We start from the raw sequence: 24,403 nt of genomic DNA, 5'->3' as shown, positions 1-24,403 counted from the left end.
TACACAGGAAGTAGTGATATCAATGTTACCTCCTGCTCACCTGTATTCAGGACCCACAGCTGGGATTCTGTAACGAGACAAAAGTGAATGGTGGCAGTGGCCGGCCATAAGATTCTTTCTCTCAGCTTTAAAAGCTCAGTGTTCAGGAACACCTTAAGAACCTCTGTGCTTTTAAAGTTATTGGACTTGAAGTTTTTCTGGTGCACTTTAAAGAAAATGTCCTTTAACAACAACTCAGTTAACACTATAATACTTTTGAGAGGAGCTACTAACAAGTGATGATTGTAAAATGTGTTTTAATATTTGTTTATTACTTCTACCACACCATATTCCTGCACTCTCTTTCACTCCCTCTTTCCACCCCATCTTTAACCCCCCAAAAGGTAATTGAGAGACTATAAAGGAAGACCTCAGAGCTTTTGTTTTCCAGCTAGCTAGCTAGTTAGCTGCAAAAAAATTCCTGATTTAAGATGTTATAGAGCCACCTGCTGGTACTAAAGGCTCACTTCAGGCACATAGAAAATTTCCTTTCTGTTTCAATTACCCTAAAAATGTCTGTAGATCACTGGCACCAAGAACTGAGAGCTTATGCAAAATACAGATTCCTGGGTTAAATGCCGACCTTACTGAATCAGCTCCTCTGGGGGGTGGCACCTTTTTTCCTTGCCTTTAAAATAAGCTCCTGGGGGATTTTTTATGTTCCAAATATTTGAGCTCAAGGCTTTGGAATGTCAAAAAATTTCTCTTCTAAAAAGAAGTTAGAAAAGGTAGAATGGCAGAGTAAATAATTCTTACCCATGTTGCATAGAAATGCATGCAATAAAAGAAGAATATTTTGGCAGAAATAGTTGATCTCAACTGGCAGGAAAACCAACTGTTCTACTCTCCTTGCCTCCCCTCTTCACAGGATACCCCACCCCAAGGGTCCTGGAATTATAAGAATTACATCAATTATTAGGAGACTTTGTTGTCCTAAGGCGTACATTAGTAACCACTTGAACTTCAGGCACAATTAAAATGACTTCTGTATATTTGTTATCATTTAGCAAATTTAATCTTATAAAGGAATGCATTCTTTTTAACAACCTGGCCCTGCATTTTGGGTTGCCCCACCAGTTGGAAGTAGCATGATAGTCCATAGTCCGTGGAATAAACACCAGGGTACCTGAGAATAGGAATGATCATTCTCTCCCAACTTTTTTAATATTAAAGTTACAAGTTTGTGCAAACGACTTTGACCAATGAAAATAATTCTTTTTTTAAACAAAGAAAATAAATTTCAACTTAAAAATAATGAATCTTTAATATTTTTCCCTGATTGACTCTCCCTGAATGCTAGGTTGTAGTCAGAAGCCCTTAGTATGTTCCTTGGCCTTTTGATGATTTGCATTTGAAAGGATTCTGATCTGCTTAAGTCTCTGTAGCTAGCCCCCAACTCAGCCACCTGTCTTGTTCCACCTTTCCTAAACCTCTGAAGCTAGTCATGGAGGAAGACATAGTTTGTCTTAGCAACATCTGTGCCCACAGCTTCCTCTTCCTTTGAGTAGAAGTAAAAGAGAAAGTAAAGTGTATGCTACACATCTTTCTGTTTTGGCCAAGTATATAGACAAATGTTCTAGAATTCAGAGTTCGGTAATACAATGAATGAAGTAGAGGCAGAAGTGAATTGCTATGACTGGAAGCACCTGAGCCAAACGTGGCACCAACAAGACAGTAATGTGGTAGAGGGGATTGAAGCACATGATGCAAGATTGAACCATGTGAGCTTTATGGTCTCTCCAGCCACAGTCCGTTTTCTCTCTCTGTCAGCTGGGAAAAACCTTTACACAGTTAAGACTTTTCTTCTTCTCTTCTTTGTTATCTTCCTCACTCAAATCTTTGACTTCTCGTGTTGGAACTGGGACTACCAGAACTTCTTTTATATCAGTATGGAGCTGATATTCTAAAATTATGCTGCCACCAGCAAAAGCTTGAGATTGTGGTTTTGAGATTAGTTTTCTAATAAAGCCTTTGTATTGGTCACACGTTCTTTCTGCCCCAGCTCCTTGGGGAGTCCACAGTGGGAATTCTGAATAGGAGTCTGCACCTGCTGCTGCGGGCATGTAAGGTCTTGCAGCAGGGACTGCTGTAAACTGTGAGCTGTTTCCAGTTTGTACTTAAGTGGCAACAGAAAACACTGCCCAAGGGTTTGGAGGAGGAACTAAGTCTCTCTCTTGAGTGAAGTCTAGAGAAACACAGATTAGTCTCCTTTGAAATGAAATGGTTTAATGGTGAGAGGATAAGTTTGCCCTGGAGTTTTGGGAAAATCAAAGAGTTCCATTCATTTCCTTAAGACTGAAGTTTTGGTGGATCTCAGCCAGTACCTAGGGCAGAATAAGACCCAGAAATGAAACAAAAACAGTGAAATTGCAGGATGAATTCTTGGTTTCTTTCTCTGAACTTTCAGATTAAACAATTCTCAGAGAAAAGAGAAAGAAAACTCCCCCCAAAGAAAGAGTTTTGGATTTTGTCATTTTGTATAACGGCTGCAATGTTGGCAAAATAGGCTGATTTTGAGTCAAGTTGAGCATCTTTTATTAGGGTCTTACTTAAACACTTTTTATTTAAACTTTCTACTTGGAAATCATTTCAAACAAAAAAGTTTGCAAAAGTAAAAACAGCAAACACACACACAGAGACACACACATTCCCGTTACTTAGATTCATCTGTCTTTAACAATTTACTTCCTTTACTTCATTTGCTTCCATCTCTGTGTGTATGCATATGCATGTCTGTGTGCATTGTGCAAGCATGGATTACGTATATGTGTATGTGCATGCATAAACATCCACACACATGCGCACACAACCATTTGCGGGTAGGTTATATATATATGTCATTGCCATTTACTGCTAAATATTTTAGTGTATATTTCCTAAGAATAGAGATATTCTCTTACATAACCACAATAGAGTTATAAATACTTTTATCTGGTCTTCTACTCGTATTCCAATTTTGTCAGCTGATCTAATAATGTCCTTTATAGCCTTTTTCCCCCTCTAGTACAGGATTCAGTCTGTAGTTAGGTATTGCAATCAATTGTCATATCTCTTTAGACTCCTTTAATCTAGAGTATCTTTAGATCCATTCTTTTTCGACTCCCGTCTCTCTACTTATATATTTATCACCTATTACTGGTAAGGACTCATAAATTCCTACTTTTCATGATGGTTTCTATCTCATTAGTATGCTTAGTTATATTGGTACTCAAATTATTCTAGATCTATCCAGTGGGAGTCCCTTCAAATGGACTTCTGCATCCTTCTGAAATATCCTCAGTATATTTTGGACCATGTTGTTATTTTCTGATGTAACAAGATATTCTAAGATCATTTATATCAACTTTGCCCTTAATCAAGTGTTTCTCTGAGAAATTCTGTTTCTTTCAGCAGGAAATTATATTAGAGACCAAGATCTAGATGCTTTGTATGCTTGTTGCTACTGGGCTATCTTTTTTCTTGTTCCTTTCAAAAGACACATCTGGGAAATATAGGCATGTACACATACTTCCAAGGCAACACACGTGTGCGGGCGCACAGGTACACACACAGAGCCATGATTAAGATTAACATTATGAATGAGGACCGAGTGGACATTATGGACCTCCATATGTGATACCCAGGAAACACTATCATCTGTGCATATACACATGCTCACACACACATATGCACACATATATTGAGGAAATAATGAATTCATGTTGATACCTCTAATTTGAATCCATCCCTGAATCCACACTATCCTCCCTTATTCGATGTTTATATGTTCCTTCTCCTACAGAGAGATCCTGGGCTCCCAAAGACAAAAAATTCACACATTTACTCAGTCTTATAATACATATGAAATAGTTTCATAATTGCTTTGCTTGTATCACTATAATTAAAAAAAAACTTACTACAAAAGCCTTCCAGATTTACTCACAATTCTTCCCTTTCCCTCTACCCCTACCCCCACACTACATAAGACTAGGGGTATATAGCCGCATTTTGTGTCTTTAGCTACTTGGACTGTTTTTTTTTTTCTTTCTCTTTCAGTGTGAGTATACTATTTATTTGAAATACAAATGGTTTCATCTGTTTCACTTTGGTTTCAGTTTTAGATTTTTTTCGTATTCTTATTCATTTAATTTTATTATTTGAATATGTACAACATTAGCATACTTTTTTCAGACAAAATTATACAGAAAGGTATACACAGAGGTCACTTCCTCCCATATCCCTTCTACCCTGTTTCATTCCCACCCCTTATAATAACCAATTCCACTGTTTCTTTTCTTTTTCTTTTCTTTTCTTTTCTTTTCTTACTTTCTTTCTTTCTTTCTTTCTTTTTTTTTTTTTTTTGAGATCAGGTCTCACTCTGTCATCCAGGCTGGAGTGCAGTGGTGTGATCATCGCTCACTGCAGCTTCGAGCTCCTGAGCTCAAGTGATCCTCCTGCCTCAGCCTCCCAAGTAGCTGGAACTACAGGCATGCCCCACCATGCCTGGATGATTTTTTTTTTTTAACTATTTTTTTGAAGAGATGGGATCTTGTCATGTTACACAGGCTGGTCTCAAACTCCTGACCTCAAGTGCACTGTTTCTTGATTTATCTTTCCAGTATTTCTTCTTGTAAAAATAGGCACATACAACATTACTTTTTTCTTATTTTTTTCTTCTTTCTTACACAGAGGTAGAATATTAGATGTTCTTTGCACTTTGCCTTTTTCTCTTAATATCTTCTGGAAATTAGTCTGTATCAGTTGACAGAGATATTCTTCTTTCCTGTTTTTATGACTGCTCATTACTCTTTTTTATGTATTTACCATAGTTTATTTAACCAATCTCCTATGTTTGGACATTTAGATACTTTGTAAATATTGATGCCATGAATAACATTGTGCATATATAGTTTGATATTCTTGCAGGCAGAGCTTCATGGTAAATTCCCGAAAAGAAATTACTAGGTCAGAGAATAAATGAATGTATGGTTTTGTTAGATATTGTCAAATTCCTCTCCATAATGGTGGCACCACTTTGTACCCCTTCATCAATATATGAGCGTGCATGTTTCCCCAAAGCTTTAATTATGGAGAATATTGTTAAACTTTTGAATTCTTCACAATTAAATGAGTAATAAATGATGTCTCAGTAAATTTTTAATTTGAATTTATTTTATGGATAAATTTGATAGTTTTTCAAGTGTTTAAGAGTTACTTTTGTATCTTTTTTGTGAATCATTGATTCATGCCTTTGGCCCATTTTTTCATAGGATTTTTCAACTTTTTATCCTCAATATTTCTAAGTTCTTTATCAGTTAGGTATGTTAGCCCTTTATCCATAATATATGTTGTAAATATTTTCAACTGCTTTATCATTTGCCTTTGCTTTTATTTTGCCATGCATATTATTTTTATTTTTAAGTAGTGCAACTTATCCATCTTTCCTTTTATTGCCTCTGAATATATGTTTGTACAGTTTTAGTTGTAGCTATAGTATATATGTATACAATATAATATAGTATATACTATAGTATATGTATATATGTACACATATATAATTATACAGTTATAGTATCTATACACTATAATAATATGTGTATAGTATTTATATCTATGAATATAGCTATATATAGATAGATATAGGTATGCATGCATATATTTTATATATATGTGGCTAAGGATATCCTATTTTCTCAAGAGTTTTTGTTAGGAATGGGTGTTGAATTTTGCCAAAGGCTTTCTAAGCATCTATGAATATTAATCCTATGCTTTTCCTCTTTAGTCATATTTAATGATGAATTATATTAAACTATTTTCTTTTTTCTTCATTTTTTTGTTTTTATTTTTTATTGTTGTTTTTCATTTATTTTTATAAGCAATTTTCTATCAGTAAATCCTTCTGGCATTCCTGGTGTAATCTTTAGGTAAAGTTTTTAATTCTCATCATTGTGTCTCAGATATCAGTGTCTCCACTGCAAAGCCCTTGCTGCTACTGACAGCCTCCTCTCTGAAGCCTTTTGAAAATATTTCTCATACTCCATCCCTGATACAATGCCTTCTTCTTTATTCTTTTCTCTTCTTAGTATATAATTTTCTTTTTATATGTATTACACTGTGCTGTATTTATTTATTTAAATGTCTGTTTCACCCATTAAACTTTATATTCACTGAAGGCAAAAAGTAGTTCTTAGATAATTTTTATATCAATTCCTTGATTGTGGACTCTACAAACTCTAAAATGACCATCCAAAAGAGGTCTTCAGGAAAAGTGTTTGTCATACTTTTCCATTAACTAGCCACAAAATTAAAATCAATGCCCATTTATAATTATGTTAGATTCAGATCTATTAGTCATCAAAGCATGTCCCTTTGAATCAGTGCAACAGCGTTATGTGTAGCAAAAAACCCAATACAACCCAATTACCTATAAGAGTGGAATTATGCTTATTCCAAACTAGTGATGCACAAATGGTTGTACCATCGATGGAATTCTCCGATCTCTGTTCATCTTCCCATTCATTGTTAACAGATACTTACATTTTGAAGGGAGCAAATGCAGAAGAGGTTAACTCTTGTGCATGGTTCTCAGGTTATCAGGTCCACTATCAAATCTCTCTTCAGAATACATGCAACTGTTGTTCATTCTGTCCCCTCCATCTTGCCTTCCCAGTACTTTTGAGTATTTTCTGGTGATAGCTGAATGGCATAATATTGTAGTCAGTTTTATTTGGTGATATGTCTTCTTTGGACAGTAAATGGGGAATAGTCTGACAAAACTCAGGGCAAATGTGTATATGTTCCTGACACTTAGCAAGAATAGCTGGATGCTCCCCCATCCATATTCTCTTCTTTATGTTGTGATACTGAGTTTGTTGCTCTTCCCCTTTAATCTCCTAAGTATCCTTCCTATGATCACAATCCCACAGAGCCTTTGAGAAAATATGGGGAATAAGAATGGGCAGAACAGGCAAGGACTGTAACAGAGATTGAAGGGTACAAAGATGCACCTGGAGAGAAAAATTTAGATTCTGTTGTTCCCATTCCTGTGTTAATTTGTACTCAACTAATGTCAGGACTATCACAGATGCACTAGACAGGGTTTAAGAATAATTGTAAAAGTGTTCCCTAGCCCTGACCTTGACTAAGGTCATATTCTCCTGCTTTCTGATCAAGACTTCCTGGATGCAGCATGGACCCTTTGTTAGTAATCCAGGAAATCCAGCAGAAATGCCCCCATTGCGGGAGTTGGGAAATAAACTGCCCTGCCCCCACTGTCTCATCATATGTCTCTTGCCAGAACAACAGCCCATTTGTGCCAGTCAGTGTCTCTTTTTCCCATGGTGGTAATGTTCACTCACTATTTCAGCTGTCTCTGCGGAAAACCCTCCTTTAGCTGGTTGGCATAGCCATGATTGTTGTTGTCCTAAACTCAGTTAGACTGTGTATTTCAGCCCTCGTCTCAGAGAGAATAAAGTCTCTGTATTTCTGAAGATTCGACCTTCAGGTTCAAGCCAAAACCACTCTCCTAAGTCAGGTGCCCTCAAGAACTTTTTCCCTGCCCAGAGCCTCTGAGATAGCATCCTTTTCATTATCTCTGGCCTTGGTGAGTTTCTCTAAGCTTTCTTTCCAGTTTCTGATCTTGATCTTTTCATTTTTTTTTTTCATACTTTTTAGGCCATCCCATCCCTAGGGATCAATTATTTCTACTTTTCTTTGTTTTCTGTCACAAAATTTAGAATATATTCTCTGGGCATTAAAAAAAAATCAATGTTTACTTAAATGTACACAAAATAGCTCTTATCTATAGCAAAAGAAGATTCCAAAGCAATCAGAGATTGATCACACCCTAGACTGGAAATGAGAGAGCTGGGTCATCATTTTGGTTCTACCACTTCTAGTTGCGTGACCTTGGGCAAGTCAGTTTCACGGAGCCTTTAACTCCTTATTTGTACAATGACCTCTAATACCCATCCTAGTCAAATGTTCTGTGATTTTAAAGACCTATAATGCAAAATTAATTTGGTGAAGCCAATCATATCTTCTTTAGTTAAAACAAAAGCCATAGCAACCAAAGGAAAAGCTCTTTTTGTACTAAAGCACATATTTTATTTCTCAACCTAGGCCCTTGCCTATGAGCTAAAATATGCCTGCCTCTGAACCTATGTGTATAGGTTAACTATTGCTACAGCAATGCTGTGTAACAATCACACAATTTCAGTGGCATGCAACAATATTGAACTTATGCACCTGTTGAGGTCTGCCTAGGATCTGCTGCTAATCCAGGCAGGGCCTGGCTTGGTTCTACTCTACTCCATGAGACTCTGCTCTTCTTCTTGGCACTAGTAGGCTAGTCTGAAAATGTTCTCATGACAATGGCAGAGAAAAGAGAGTGAGTCCAATCATACCAGCACTTTTCAAGTCTTGGGTTAGTCATTCCCATGGTATTCCCTTGCTCCAAACAAGTCTCATGGCCAAGCCAAAAGGCAAGCTGTGCTCATGGTGCAGGTAGGTGAGGAAATGAATATTTCTAAATAACAATGTTATCTAACACATAGTGCTTTGGAAAGGAGTGATGAAAATACTTAAGTATGAGTTCTCCTCAGTGAAAATGAAGGTGGTGAGGACATGTAGAAACCTTAGGGATTAAAGTCTAGTATTGCTACTTCACCTACGGGACAGAACTAAACCCACTTCTAGACAGAGGAGTTGCTGGTTGAGACAGGTGCTATGAATTTACTTGTGCACAATTTAAGGTGCAGGTGAAACTGTCATTTTAGTCACATGATGTCAAGCTTACAGACCACCTAAGAGGCACCTACCTGGTGTCCCTCTATTTTGAAGGTTTATGAAAAGTTCCTCTAACCCACTGACTGAGCATCCCTCCATGGATAAGAAACTATTCAAGCAGTAGATGAATTTACAAATGCCTATCAGAACTTGTTTAGACGATTAAAAGAGTGTACTTCAAAGAGGAACTAATATAAAAAAGCATCGTGAAACATCTGTTGTGTGATAAATTGAAAAATTACATGGATTTATGTTGTACTGTAAAAAGTCTCTCCCTTTACTGAAACTATCTAAAGATCTCTAAACTAAATGACAGTTTCTAATTCTGCCACTTTTTACCCCAATGCCTCTGCTTGTATTCATGTCTCCTAATAAAATAGTGAAGTAAAACCACATGCCTTTTACACAAATTACTGATGATTAAGCTGTATTAAATAAAAATAACTATGCACATAAAGCACAGTCATATATACAAAGCTAGTCTTTGTTTCTTGAGAACCAATGAGCAATTAAAGAGAATTAAGGCAGGCAAACAGTTTTTTTCCATTTATTAAGCTGTATTAGTTATCTATTGCAATATAACAAATTATACCAAAACTCAGTGGTGTTAAACAATAAGCATTTATTATCTCCCAGTATCTGTGGGTCAGAAATTTAGAAGAGACTTAGGTGGGTCGTTTTGGCTCTTGTGAGGTCCCAGTCAAAAGATGAACTGAGCTTGCAGTTATCTGAAGACTTGAGCAGGGGCTGCACCATCTGCTTCCAAAATGGCTCGTTTACATGGCTGACAAGTTGATGCTTGCTAGCAGAAGGCCTCAGTTCCTCGGCAGGTGGACCTCTCAGTAGGGCTGCCTGAGCATCCTCACATCCCGATGGTGGGCTTCCCCCAGAGCCAGTGAACAAAGAGAGTTCAAAATGGAAGCTACAATGTATTTTATGATCCAGTTTTGGTCATTTCCACAGTATCTTATTGGCTATACCAGGGATGAGACTGGTACTCACTCTCAAGACTGTGCAAGTACATGACCCTGAGGGTGACACCTCCTTAAATTTTGTAGCCTAGGCTCATTGCTTGCCTCCGCCTAATCTTGGCCCTGGGTCACACAAATCATCTATATTCAATGTTGAGGGGAATTCATAAAGGTGTGAATAGCAAGAGGCAAGAAGTTTTGCAGGTCATCTTGGAGGCTGGCCCCTACAAGATGTAAGCACCTAACTGAGATTCTGGTCTATAAGAAGGAACTTTCACTGGTTCAGCAGTTCTCAACTTTGGATGAACACATGAATCATCTGACAGTGCTGATGTCTCTGCCTCACTCCTCAGATTTCAGCTTTAGTTCAACCAGAGTGGGACAGCCACTGTATTTTAAAAAAAGACAAACTCTCCAAGTTATTCTCACGTACAATCAGGGAGGAGTACCTGCACATAAACTAAAGTTTCCTTCTGGGACTAAAGTCCACACAGAATTTGCCTATCATTACATCTGTCAACAACATCTGTGCTTCCCTCCTGGGGCAGGGAGCGTGGGAAGGTTTAGGGGACCAAGAGGGATCAGCCATTTATTCACTCACAAACTGTTGGTGAATACAGAGCACGTCTGGTTGACTAGGTCTCTTCTCTGTCACCTCTACATTCTGCTTAAGCTGTTTTGCAAAAGATTGGTAGGAGCAGGGTTAATTCATCAGTGCTAGTCTGATTTGAGGCTCTTTAGCTGTTTCCGAATAGATCAAAACAAGCAGATTGGATAAACGGGAAAGTCCCAAGACAAATAAGAGAATAACTGAAATGAGATGGTTGGATTGGGGTTAGGCTGCCTGTTTGCTTACATAACAGCTCGGTACTAGTGTGATGCACACACACACATACAGAGACAGGCAAAGCCAAGAATGAACCACTCTTAGCTCATATGATTGTAGAGGTCAGTGAAGTCTTATATCTACAGGCTACTTGGTTGTTGGCTAGTTAACTTTATGATCCCTCTGCATCCTTGTCCCTGTGGCAGGAGCCTGGCCTGAACCTGATGGGAGGAAGGATAAAGGATGCAAATGTGGTTCTTGTGCAAGGTATTCTATTTTCCTTCAGTGAAAAGAAACAACAGAATTTCAATATAAAGATTAGCCATGCTTCCACATTGCTTGGAACTCTTACTAGAACTTTTACATTTCCTTCTTAGAATTTTCTTAAGGAATGCAATAAAACTCTGAGATTATCATAATTTTGGCAAATAGTTTAGAATGTTGGCAGATGACCTTAAAAGAAGAGGATCTAGTTTGGGCATATGCTTGCAACCACAATTGTCTCCTTAATCAGAGAATTAAAGTGAAAAATGAAAACACTTTATTTTTTAATGACAACAGCCTAATGTGCACCTCTTACATAAGCAAGAAAACCCCTGCAGATTGCATTGGGTATGAGCATGATATATCCTTTCACTCTTGTTTAAATTTCAGGCATATGCAGATGAAAGAGGGCAAATTGCTGAGAAGACAGTTCATTCACTTGTAACATCCATGTCAGCTGCAGCAGAGGCTTGGCTGAAGGGAACTTATATTAATAAAGCACAGTGTCTACCTTCTCAATAGAATTCCAGCACAGTTCTGCTGTATGGTAAAGCCTCACAGGACTAGAGCGTCTCCATCTCATGACAAGGCAGATCATTTCCAATGGGCTCTTGAATGCAAGTGTACTTGATGGGAGGTGGTGGTGGCTTGAACGGTGGGGGTCTCTCCATGCTAGGAACAAAAGATTGCTCTTTCAATGCTAAGAATATGAGGGAGTCATATTTCTTCACTTTTTTTTTTTTTAAGGGGAAGATAGATTGGCGAGAAAGAGATATACTCTCCTAGTTATTTCAGAATTTTTTTGCTGGGTTAACCCCTTTGCTTGTTAGTGCTATTAGCCATTTTAATGTCATGATCATACTATTAATTAACATTTACATGGTACTTTGTAACTTGCAAAATGCTTTTAACATAACATTATTTATTTTGTGTCTAGGAACTGAGTATTATTGCCATCATTCTACAACTAAAACTGAGGCTCAGAGGTTTTAAACTTCTTACTCAAGAGAACCAGACCAGCAATCGAAGTCTTTTAACCAGGACTGATACTCTCCAGGGCAACTGCCTCCTAATAGAAGTAATGTTTCTCTTATATGGATTAAGACATTTCTCTAGAGACAAAATCTTAAAATTCTGGGACTTAAGACCAAAGCTTTTCACATAGCGCCTTTGCTAACCCTACCCCTGACGTGCACCCACACACTTGTTGAGTACTGTGGGGATACCACAGAGGTGGAAAGTAAAGCTCTTCTCAATCCCTGAGCACTGGCTGGATAATGCCTACATCCCTTTTCTTTGAATCAGTGAATATTCTTGCAGTTATCTTTGTATGAAGCACTATTTTATGTTAGCACAATTCATCTCTTTGTCTGAAATGGATTAAGAAACCAGGTTAGTGTGGGATTTAGCTATACAAATGCTCCAGTTATCTTGATATTAGGAAACAGAAATATATCTGTGAGCATCTTCTATGTCCATCACTCAAGCACCTCTATGCCCTGGCAATCCATAGCATCTTAATGTTGTGTATTGGGGGGTTATTCTCATCTCCAGATGACACAGACATTTGAATTCAGAGCAATCAAAAAAATTAATCCAGATTTTCAGATACTCATTTGCTTATTTTAATATTAAGAGCTTCACTCCCTATTACCCTATTTTTGGATGCTTTAATGGAGAATTAACATATATCAAGAGGTGGATACAATTCTAAGAAACTTGTACTTTTGATTTTTAGAAAAGTTATAAATTTCTCAGAATCATGTAGTGGCTAAGATGTAGTCCTTAGGTAAGATCCCAGGATTTGTAACTACTGGTTTGTGTTTTATTCACCATGAAACACTCCCTGCCTATGGTTATAGAGTCCTCAAGGATTCTCTATGAAAGCCCAGATGGCACAATGCTCAGTGTTATCTTGGCAGTAAGATACGTGGAAGATCAGCGCCCGTGTATTGGGGTCTCCTCCGGTCATGACCTGATCCAAAACAGCAAGTCAGAAAAGCGAGGCTTAACCTTACATGACATTTCAGACTGCTGATTGGAGAAGAGTTTTGGAAAATATTTCAGTCAAACAAACACAAAAGGTAACCCCACAAAAACTTACTTTCTTTTCTGCTCAGGGAAAAAAGGAAAAGGGCAGTAAAAGCCCACTGTGATAAAAAGCAGCTGGAAATCTCTTAAAATTACCTTTCTCACTCAATTTCACACTTGAGCATCTAGGCCTAGCTGAGCCCAGGTGGTTCAAAGATGCATGAAAATGAAAAAATAATGAAGATTAAAAGAAAAAAAATCCATTTTAGTTCTGAGCTGAAGTGAGGTGAGGTTCCCATTTCATGCCCATGGACTTGCTCCATCCAATGAGCATTCCAGCCTGACCAGGCCAACACAGAGAGGTTGCTGAGTCAGGGGCTGTGCACTTAACCTGGCTGTGTGATGCTGGGAAAGCTGTCTAGCCTCTCTGAGCTTCTGTGAGCCTTATGTCCTCACAGAACTATTTATCAGTACAATAATACATAAATAATATATTTATCAGTACAGCCATAGTAATATTACTCTGTGGAGTTCCACATAGTAGTAATATATTGTGCTGATAAATATTTTGTAATGAAAAATTATCAGTTTCTACATATCTTAGTATTATACTCACATTTCTTTTTGGTATTGACACCATTTTTTCACTCCAACACCAAACAGTACCATGCAGGGAAAGAGTAAAGCTGCTACAATCACTGGCCAGGACATTCCGTCTTTGGGCTTATTAACCACAGTACCTGAAAAGGGCATAAAGAGAGATGAACTTTAATGCTGAACTTTGGCATTTGGAAAACAGGAGTAATTGAACTATTTCTCCTACCTGAAACATATTTTCTCTAAGGGCCACGGGGGTGCACATTGGCTGTAATCATACTCTGGGAGCACGTCTCAGCTTTGTCACCCACACAAGAGGCAATAACTTTTAATAGTTAATTATGCGTCCTATCAGACATTTTCTATGGATATGTATGCATATATATGAATCATGACTATATTTCTCTTTTATTACAAATGGGGGCATACTATACACACTGTTCTGTCCCATGCTTCTTTTTCTTAAAAAAAATTCTTGGTAACTTTCCATAGTGTGCATAGAGGTTTACCTCATTCTGTTAAATGACTGAATAGTTCAACGGATTTACCACAGTTTATTTAATTGGTCCATAATGTTAGATGATTAAGTAGTTTCTAGGCTTTTATTATTTCTAACAACACTCCGATGAAATTCCTTATACATTATAAATAGATATTTAGATTACTTAGATCATTTGGGAAAAAAGTTATCTAGATTGGTTTTCTTTCATTGTTTCAACTAGATAGTGAACTGCTTGTAGGTAGATACAAGGTTTTTAATTTGTTTTATTGCCCAGTTTTTATTACACCGTTTTTCACACATCAAAATCTCAGGAAATGAATGCTAAAGAATTGGATTTAAAATTTTAGTTACCAAATCTTTTTTTTATTAATTCCAAATAAATAGCTTAAGACTAGCTACCAAATCTTTTCTATGTTTTACATAGTTGGGAATGCAGCCATGCGTCGTTGTAGCTGAACCCCTTGAGATTTTAGTACCCCAGCATTTTGAATGACTGAAATAATGTAAAATTGGACTAGGCCCTTGGTTGTTGGCCCATGTTAATTGCTTGCTTCCTGCCCAGCATCCTTTGTTCTCACAGCAATTATTAACTGCTGATGCACGGTGTCTTTGTCAAGCAGGAGGAGATAGATAACTCCAGGGTCATGAGAAGAATCTATGTGTTTGTTTTGCAGAAGGAGTGAATGCCCCTGGAAAAGTTGCAACTAGCTGGTGGGGCCCAGAAGTCTGGTTACTCGAGAGGAGTTATCTGAGACTAAAGCAGCACAGACATCCCCCTACCTTACCTCCACCCTGTATAAAAGCTCACTACCTCATCTCCGTGACAAGGCAGATCTGAGAGATTTTCTCTCCTATCTTCTCACTTGGGCCAAATTGAATAAACCTTTCTCTATCTCCAAACACTGGTGTCACAGTCACAGTATTTGGCTTTAGCTGTGCATTGGGTACCTGAACTTGAATTAGGCATTCTACCACAATGTTATCATGTTAGCTATGGTTAGCAGTGCTGAAGATTTTTCCTTTTCATGTAACACATATCCAGGGCTTCAAGGTCTTCCTGATGCTCACTTTCAACTCTGTGGAAGTAGACACTGAGGACTCCCTAGAAGCTCATGTTGTTCTATATAATACATAACCAAGTGGCACTTTGTATATACAGATGGCTAGAAAGTTCACAGTAGTTTAAACCACTAGAGTAGCATGATCATAAAAGAAACAATTGCACAGATGGTCAACTCAGGACTGAGTTCTATTTTAGTCAAGTCAAAATTTACCAGGCTCCACACTGGCAATATGGTGGAATATAACATTTTACCTCCAAAGTTTTACAGAACTAAAAGAACAAAAGGTTTTAATTATGTCTTACATAAATGCCTATAAATTATCTTCCAACCAAATATATTACAGAAAATGAGACCATTGCCTTCAGGAATATCTGGGTGGAAAAGCAAAGCTCAAATCTTGACTCATCTCTAAATTACACAGTTCTTTAAGGCCACTGATACCTTAAAATATTTATAGTGCCTCTGTTTGCAGCTCTGTTGCCATGATATATGCAGGATTATGCTCCAATGACGTGAAGATGGTATGACCTTTGATATGAAATAAACACATGCCCAGGTGAAGAGTTCAATAGCCAAGTGAGCACTCCTGGAGTTGATTATGCCTGTGAACTTACAATTATGACCTGCATTGGGAGGGTCCTAACTTTATTGAATCCCTTGCTTTTTTATGATATAAAATAAGGGATTATATTTTTCATTGACAAAATGTTATTAGTTGAATTACACATATACTCTTTGTTCCAATGAGGTTGAGTCTCTTTCTCAGACTATATTTTCACAGGCCTAAAATGTTTCTTGCTACCTTTTAGCTGGCTAATTCTTATTCATTTTCAGATTTTAATTCAAATATCATATCCTCAGAGAGTCCTTTCTTGATCTTCAATTAAAATCAGGTCTTTCTGTTAGACTCTAGCAATTCCCTATAGTACTTGTCATAAATAAATTTAATTGTGTGATTATTTATTTATTATATATAATCTCTAATAGATTGTAATTTTCAGGAAGCCAGTGTCTTCACTGTATACCCACAGCTGGCACAGTACCTAGTAAATAGTAGGTACTCCATAAATATTTGTTGATTGAACAAAACACAAAATCCAAAAAAAAAATATGTCAAATGACTCACCAATGGTGTGGACGTGATTCTTTTTAGTAGATCCATTGGTAGTTGTGGGGACTTCTGAAAATGCTGTAGTCGTGCTGTTAAAGACGTCATCTAGGGATGTAAAGGGTATATCTGAACTGATTCTAATAGCCATCTCAAGTGGTATAAAATCATGATTGGGTTTCATGTGCTATTAGAGGGAACTCAATTTAATTGGTCTGCATATCCCTAAAATATTGTGTGTCAAGTTTATTATGGACCAATTTAGAGCAAGGCTGGAATCCTGGGAACTAATAACTACCAAAGAAGTGAAATTTCTTATTGGTTTAAAGAAAAAAGAAAGTTGCACACTTTCAAACAACAAAACAGTATCTTTTAAAGAATCTCCATGAGAAACGTAAGTGGTATGAGAAAATGCCATAAGGTGGGGTCATGGATGGAGAAACCCTACCACTATTCTCTCAGGCTACCAGAGGTTCAGCTGACCAAAATACTGAGTCTCCTCACCCATGAGTGTTTGATAAGGTTAATAAAAATTCCTTTGCAGCATTAGTCTAGACAAACCAATGTTGACTAATCATTCTATTTTCCAATAGAAAATTAAAAATTGGAATCTATTTTTCATAGATGTAATTGCTATTGTGTAGATTTCCTTTTGAAACAAAATAGAGAAAAATTTAAGACTTAGTCTCTATCTTTGAATGGCTCAGAAAAATTTTGTTTCCATGCATTGTCATCATCGAGGTGCATTTTCTGAGACTGGCTTCTTATCAGTTCTTATTTTTCCACCTCTGCCCAAATAAAGCAAACCACTACCTTCCATGGCCGTAAATTTCCACAGCTACTCACCATAAAGTGTCGAGCCTGTGCCTGAGGGGGATGAACTGTACACTTCACTGGGTATCCATGAAACTGCTAAAGGAAGAAGATATCAAAAGAGTCAATCTGTATACGACTAGTTATTCTATTATCTCTTCTCGACTGTTAATTGAATTTAATAATTACATAAAAGGATATTAATGAATACTTAAAGCAAAATTATTGAAATATTCTGCAGTATACACTAGAATGTCCCCAAATATAGTCAGATTTGAGAGGATGCTTGTGACCCAGATGTCTCTAATAGGGACATTTAATTATAGCTGCCTAGAAGCAAGAGAGAAAAGAAATGGAAGAAAAACACTAGGAGAGGTTCTTCCAGCCATAGAGAGTGTGTTTTGACTATTTGCACACCCATCCTATAGATGAACCAAAAGAATGGGAGAAAATGAAAGCCCAGGTGTGTTACGGAGACCTTTAGTCAGAAAAAGTACCAAGAGGATTTGAAGGCCCTGGTAGAACATGCATGAGGGAAGAAAATAATTTGTACTTGTAGGACAGCTGATGTTCTTGCTCAACTGTGAAAACTGAACCGTGTCAGCAGTTATCAGGCCTCTATGTTCACAGGCTTTGTTAGCTGCTGAATGAGTCCTTTTGAGGCATTTAGTGGCAAACTTTTCCTTTGAGTTGATGGCAACAAACTCAGTCAGCACACATGGCTTTTGAAATATATCTATCAACTCATTTTGCTCATTGCTTCACCTATGGCCAGAAAGACCCACTTCTTGGTAGGCCCCACAAATCTGTATTTGACAAAAGGCCTGCAGCACAAAGTAAAGTAAAATAACTGTAGTAGTAGATGGTTGCAATCAACAGAAAGATATTACACCCATTTATTTAAAGTATTAGCTTACACGATTTTCCCAGTTAAATGCTTTCTTGTGTGTCAAGACCAAAACAAATGAACAAAACCAAAATAAAACAAAACAAATACACACACACACACACACACACACACACATATCTCTTACCCTATCCCTCTTCTCGGTTTCTCTCTAGATGTCAGCAGCAGCTGCAGCTGCTGACAAAGGTATGTGATCAGGACCTTCAGAAGAGGTGTGATCAATGCTTTCCAGGGCTTGCTCACAGGATAATTTGTCATAGCTACTTCTATTTGAGGTCACCCCAGAGGTAAGGGTGGTTTCATATACAGCTATTGTGAGTCTGACTAGGTTAGGGACATGTTCTTATCTTCAATATAATTCTTTGATCCTGCACACGTGATTTGTTCCAGACAGAATATCAAGGACTATAGATGATGATAGACTAAGCATTTTTAGTGACCATTTGTAATCGTTAAGCCATTAGCCAGGAATTTGATTGACAAAGAGCAACAAATGATTAAAGAGCTATTGGGACCAAGCCTGGATTTAGGTAAAATTATGAAGAAGGCAGTTTGTTCTAGATAACTTTATAGGGATTTTTGCTCAATATGGTGTCTCCTTTAACTGCTTAACTTTTAGAGATTGATGTCTTTATTTTGTATCTCTTCAAAGTATGTTTTAAAGAAAGAATGGGATAAATTAATTTATGCTAAGGTATAAATAGTTATAAGTGCCATCCCTTTAAAGAAAATGAGTATTTTTTAAAAAAGATTTTCCATTTCATGTTTATTATGTGAGTCAGGATAGACCATTTTGTAATGATTAGTGACGTGTGGACACCAATAGTTTTTTTCACCAAATATAAAGTCCCAGGCTTTTCTGGTCAATATTGATTTTCCCCAAACAAAATAACCAAACATAACACTGTTTCAGGAGATGATGATACCATCAGCACAATTACAAATTACAAACATGGCCATACTTAAAATCATGCAGATTATTTGGTCATTTCATAGAACTTCTTTTGAGGTTTCTAAGAACTTTCCTAGTCTAAAAAGACTCCTCAAACTAATGGCTGATAAAATTAAACTACAAAACCTACTTTGGAAAAGTAGGGAGTTATTTTTCTAATTTTGACTTTACGAGATTTTTAAAATTTTTTTTAAATCTGTTAAAAAATGTAATGAGGAGAGTGGTAAGACAGGTGAAGAAAATGGAGCTTCCAGTTGGTGGATTCCACATGTCTGAAAATACTTAAATATGTAAAGGAAAAACTTCAAGACCAAAAATGTATTATAAATAAAAGTCAACAAGACGAAGAGAGGAAGAGTTCTTGCATCAATTGCTTCCATAGGAGAGAACAGCCTGAAGAATGCTTGTTTATAGAATCCTGTGTAAGGCAGAGTTGGCTAATTCCAATGATTCATCTCTTGATAAAATGATACTTTTCTGAAAGCTTATCCACTCTATAATTTAGATATCTAATTTCAGAATGGGAAGGTTTGGTTATTCCATCTGTCCTTCCTAAGTCTCCTTGGGAGTCTCTTAGCAGAATTCTGTTGCTATTGTCTTTTAATTGATTGAAATATTTTGTGTACTTCAAGGCAATATTATGTTTGTTAAGTACATGAGTTAATTCTCCTTCAAATCCTTCGAGCACTCGTTTTTATCACAATCCGTGAATGAACACTACTTGGACATCTGGATGATAAACACTAGCTTGACTGAAAACCTCTTCTAGTACAGCACCAATATCCACTGACAATATGAACACAAGGACACTGTGTTGTTGGAGCTTCTCAAGTAAATTCCTATATCCTTCCTTGAGCATAACATCAGATTCTTCCACAGTTTTCTCAAATTTAGCTTTTGGTAAAGCATGTTCATCAAAGAAACTATGTGAGTTAGCATACTATTCTAGCATAAAAGGATTCTTCTATGGTAAGAACAGAATCTACTTCAACAGCATCATATTTTTCCTTTAGTTGCAATAACTTTTTTGACATTCTCCTGTGATTGGTTTATAATTTTCAAAGATATTTTGACACATTAGGCATCTTTTCCCTTTTGTAGGAAATCTACTTAGTATCATATCAAAGTCCATTATTATCTGAAGTTTGGCAGCTCCTCCTTTGGTAAAACCACAGTTCTTTATGCAAACTGATCTTATCTGAAAATCTAGAATTCTGTCATCATTTTTACACGTACAGCAGATTGTGATGAGTCATTTCTTAGTTATCTGATCTTCTTTAAGGCATTCTGAGTTCTTCTGTATTTGATTTTGTCTTAGGATGGCAAACAATATCCAGAGATACAAGGCCTGGTTAGAGGAATCTTGATGATCTTGGTCTTTTGTCCCATATTCCTCTTCAAGGTGAATGCGTACTGAGCCAGCCCTACCTCTGCCACCAAGATGCACACGCTGGTGCTAGCTACTGTGCCCACTCTTACCATGACCACTTGGTCCACAGATGGGGCCTTTATTCTCTTTCCAACTAGGAAAAGAAAATGACACTCACAAGCTTTGCAAGTGCAGGGCCTGTGCCCTAGCCGTGGAGAAACCAGTGAAGCTCCCAGAAATTGGTATAGGCATAGCTCATTTTATTGTGCTTCACAGATATTGCATTTTTTTTTTACAAACTGAAGGTTTGTGGCAACCCTGTGTCAAGCAAGTCTATTGGCTCCATTTTTCCAACAGCATGTGCTCACTTCTTGTCTTTGTGTCACATTTTGGTAATTCTTGCAATATTTAAAACTTTTTCATCATTATTGTATCTGTTATGGTGATCTGGAGATAAGCAATCTTTGATGTTAGTACTGTAATTGTGTTGGAACACCACAAACTGTACTCAAATAAGACAGTGAACTTAATTGATAACTGTTGCGTGTGTTCCGACTGCCCCATTCACTGGCCATTCCTCCATGTTTGTTCCTCTCCTTGGGCTTCGTTATTCCCTGAGACATAACAATATTGAAATTAGGCCAATTAATAACACCTCTCAGTGTTCAAGGGAAAGGAAGAGCTGCACGTCTCACTTTAAATCAAAAGTTAGAAATGATTAAGCTTAGTGAGGAAGGCATATCAAAAGTCATGATAGGCCAAAAGCTATGCCTCTTAGCCGAACAGTTAGCCATGTTGTGAATGCAAAAGAAAAGTTCTTAAAGGAAATTAAAAGTGCTGCTCCAGGGAATACATGCATGATAAGAAAGTGAAATAGCTTTATTGTGATACAGAGAAAGTTTTAGTGGTCTGGATAGGTCAAACCAACCACAAGATTCCCTTAAGCCAAAGCCTAATTCAGAGGAAGGTCCTAACTCTCTTCAATTCTATGAAGGCTTAGAGAGATGAGGAAACTGTAGGAAAAAAGTTTGAAGCTAGGAGAAGTTGGTTTATGAGATATAAGGAAAGAAGTCATCTCCAACATAAAAGTGCAAGGTGAAGCAGCAAGTGCTGATGAAGAAGCAAGTGCTGATGAAGAAGCTGCAGCAAGTCATCTGGATCTAGCTAAGATTATCGGTGAAGGGGGCTATAATGAACAACAGGTTTTCAATGCAGACAAAACAGCCTTCTGTTGGAAGAGGATGCCAGCTAGGACTTTCATAGCTAGAAAGGAGAAGTCAATGCCTGACTTCAAAGGACGAGCTGACTCTCTTGTTAGGGGCTAATGCAGCTGGTGACTTTAAGTTTAAGCCAATGCTCATTCACCATTCTGAATATCCTAGGACCCGTAAGAATTGTGCTAAATCTACTCTGCCTGTGTTGTATAAATGGAACAACAAAGTCTGCATGATGGCAAATCTATTTATAGCATGGCTACTTAATATTCTAAGCCCACTGTTGAGACCCACTACTCAGAAGAAAAGATTCCTTTCAAAATATAACTGCTCAATGACAATGTATCTGGTCACCTAAGAGCTCTGATGGAGATGTACAAGGAGATTAATGTTGTTTTCATGCCTGCTAACACAACATCCATTCTGCAGCCCACGGATGAATGAGTAATTTTTACTTTCAAGTCTTATTATTTAAGAAATGCATTTTATAAAGCTATAACTGCCATAAATAGTGATTCCTCTGATGGAACTGGGAAAAGCAAATTGAAAACCTTCTGGAAAGGGTCTAGCATTCTATTAGGTGTCATTAGAAATATTTGTGATTCATGCGAAGAAGGCAAAATGTCAACATTAACAGTCATTTGGAAGAAGTTGATTCCAACTCTCAAAGATGACTTTGAGGAGTTTAAGACTTCAGTGGAGAAAGCAACTAAAGATGTGGTGGAAATAATACAAGAACTAGAATAAGAAGTGAAGCTTGAAGATGTGACTGAATTGCTGCAATCTCAGGATAAAACTTCAACAGATGAGAAGTTGCTTTTTATGGATGAGAAAAGAAAGTCAATGGAAGCTACTCTTGGTGAAGATGCTGTGAACATTGTTGAAATGACAACAAACAACTTAGAATATTACATAAACTTCATTGATAAAGCAGTGGCAGAGTTAGAGAGGATTGACTCCAATTTTGAAAGAAGTTCTATTGTGGGTAAAATGCTATCAAAAAGCATGGCATACTATAGATAAATCTTTCATGAAAGGAAGTTAATTGATGTGGCAAACTTCACTGTTGTCTTATTTTTAAAAATTATCCAAGGCAATCTACAGACTCAATGCAATTTCCTTTAAAATACCAATGTCACATTTCACAGATAAGAAAAAACAATCCCAAAATTCACATGGAATCAAAAAAGAGATTGAATAGTCAAAGCAATCCTAAGGAAAAAGGAACAAAACTGGGGGTATCACATTACCTGATCTGAAATCATTTTACAAGGCTATAGTAACCAAAAAGGATGGTCCTGGTATAAAAATAGACACATAGATCAATGGAACACAACAGAGAACCTAGAAACAAAGTCACATATTTACAGCAACTGATCTTTGACAAAGCTGACAAAAACATATGTTGGGGAAAGGACTCCATTTGCAATAAGTGGTCTGGAACCAAACTTGCATTATCTTTGAGGTATGCCTGTATTTTAATGGAAGACAGAATTTTTAAATCAGAGGAATAAATTTTTTTTTTTTTTTTTTTGAGACAGAGTCTCACTTTGTTGCCCAGGCTAGAGTGAGTGCCGTGGCGTCAGCCTAGCTCACAGCAACCTCAAACTCCTGAGCTCAAGGGATCCTCTTGTCTCAGCCTCCCAAGTAGCTGGGACTACAGGCATGCACCACCATGCCTGGCTAATTTTTTCTATATATATTTTTAGCTGTCCATATAATTTCTTTCTATTTTTAGTAGAGATGGGGTCTCACTCTTGCTCAGGCTGGTCTCGAACTCCTGAGCTCAAACGATCGGCCCACCTCGGCCTCCCAGAGTGCTAGGATTACTGGCGTGAGCCACCGCGCCCGGCCTGGAGGAATAAATTTTTAATATGAGACTGCACTAACAGGTGAAAGAATGGGAGAAGAACAATGTTTTAGAGACCAAAGAAATAGAATGAGATGTGAGCCAAGACATTTGGGATTTTATAATTTGAGGACAAAAATGGTGAGTTTAGAGAACCAACATCCCAGCCAGCAGGGAAGAGAGAGACTGCAGGGATTATCATGTAGCCTAAAATAGAAGCAGGGCCCAGCATTGCCACAGGTCTTGGAATTGCTGTGTTCCTGTCATTGACTCTCAGTCCCTCAACTCTAGCCTCTCAATCTCTCTCTGTCTATGAAAAATACAAGGGGCCGCTATGAAATTATTAGGCACAGCTATCAAGAGCTTGAGAAGAATCAGCCAGGACCAAGGATAAGAAATGCATGTGTAAGATTTAAGAAGAAGGGTAAATACATTTTGAAGGATAAGGAATGCATAGTCAAATAACAGAATGAAGTCTCCTTATGAGATCAGTAAGAAGTATTCTGAGGCCCAGGTGTGTGTGTGTGTGTGTGTGTGTGTGTGCGCATGCACATGTGAGCACGCATTGATGGTGAGCTTGGGCTTGTTGATTTTGGTAACTGGGTGAGCTGGAGGCGTAGAGGTTCATGGAGACTTCCATCATTTTTCTGTTTGTGTAACTTAGACACAATGACTGGTTTCAATGTGGTTTTAAGCACTGGACCAGATGGATGGCAAGGGAAATGAGAAAGAAAAAAGTAACTAAAATTCAATTTTCTGCTCCATGGTCTGATTACCTGAGTGTCCAAGGTGTTCCAAGATGTCATTAACCTTATACATTTTGAGTATTTAGATGGTCAGATTAAGTATTCCCATTTCATAGGTGAATAAAGTAAAATATGCATTTTTGTTCCAAATTGTAGGAAACTTGGAAGCTAAACTAGAATTAGATTCCAATATTTTTGCATCCCAGCATAGATCTCTTCACGGTGATAAACAAAATGACAACAAAAGAATATATCAAAATATATTTTTATAAATGTCAGCAAATGTACTCAGAATATTGTAGTGACATCCAAAATATATATAAACTACATAAAATGTATGCATAAGCCAAATATCCCGTGGAATTTGTTCACAAATAGTAAGGGC

At 37.3% G+C, this 24,403-nt stretch overlaps 1 protein-coding gene across 2 annotated transcripts in view; it reads right to left on the bottom strand.

Moving 5' to 3' along the window:
* Window positions 1–2,024: 2,024 nt before the first annotated feature.
* The window catches only part of CD96 (CD96 molecule), a 91,152-nt gene continuing 68,773 nt past the window's right edge, over window positions 2,025–24,403 (bottom strand). Inside the window, exons 11-15 of one of the 2 annotated variants that reach the window (XM_069472586.1) lie at window positions 17,015–17,077; window positions 16,187–16,276; window positions 13,514–13,637; window positions 11,378–11,538; window positions 2,025–2,363 (exon numbers count right to left, since the gene is read on the bottom strand). In XM_069472586.1, coding sequence (XP_069328687.1) covers window positions 11,430–11,538; window positions 13,514–13,637; window positions 16,187–16,276; window positions 17,015–17,077 — 386 coding nt within the window. In that variant the 3' untranslated portion in view covers window positions 2,025–2,363; window positions 11,378–11,429. Of the gene's footprint in view, window positions 2,364–11,377; window positions 11,539–13,513; window positions 13,638–16,186; window positions 16,277–17,014; window positions 17,081–24,403 lie in introns of those variants that run through there. The other variant, XM_069472587.1, reaches the window with a different exon arrangement.

This window comes from Eulemur rufifrons, chromosome 7 (assembly GCF_041146395.1).
Source record: "Eulemur rufifrons isolate Redbay chromosome 7, OSU_ERuf_1, whole genome shotgun sequence".
Lineage (NCBI taxonomy): Eukaryota > Metazoa > Chordata > Mammalia > Primates > Lemuridae > Eulemur > Eulemur rufifrons.
This window is presented reverse-complemented; position numbering and strand designations above follow the sequence as displayed.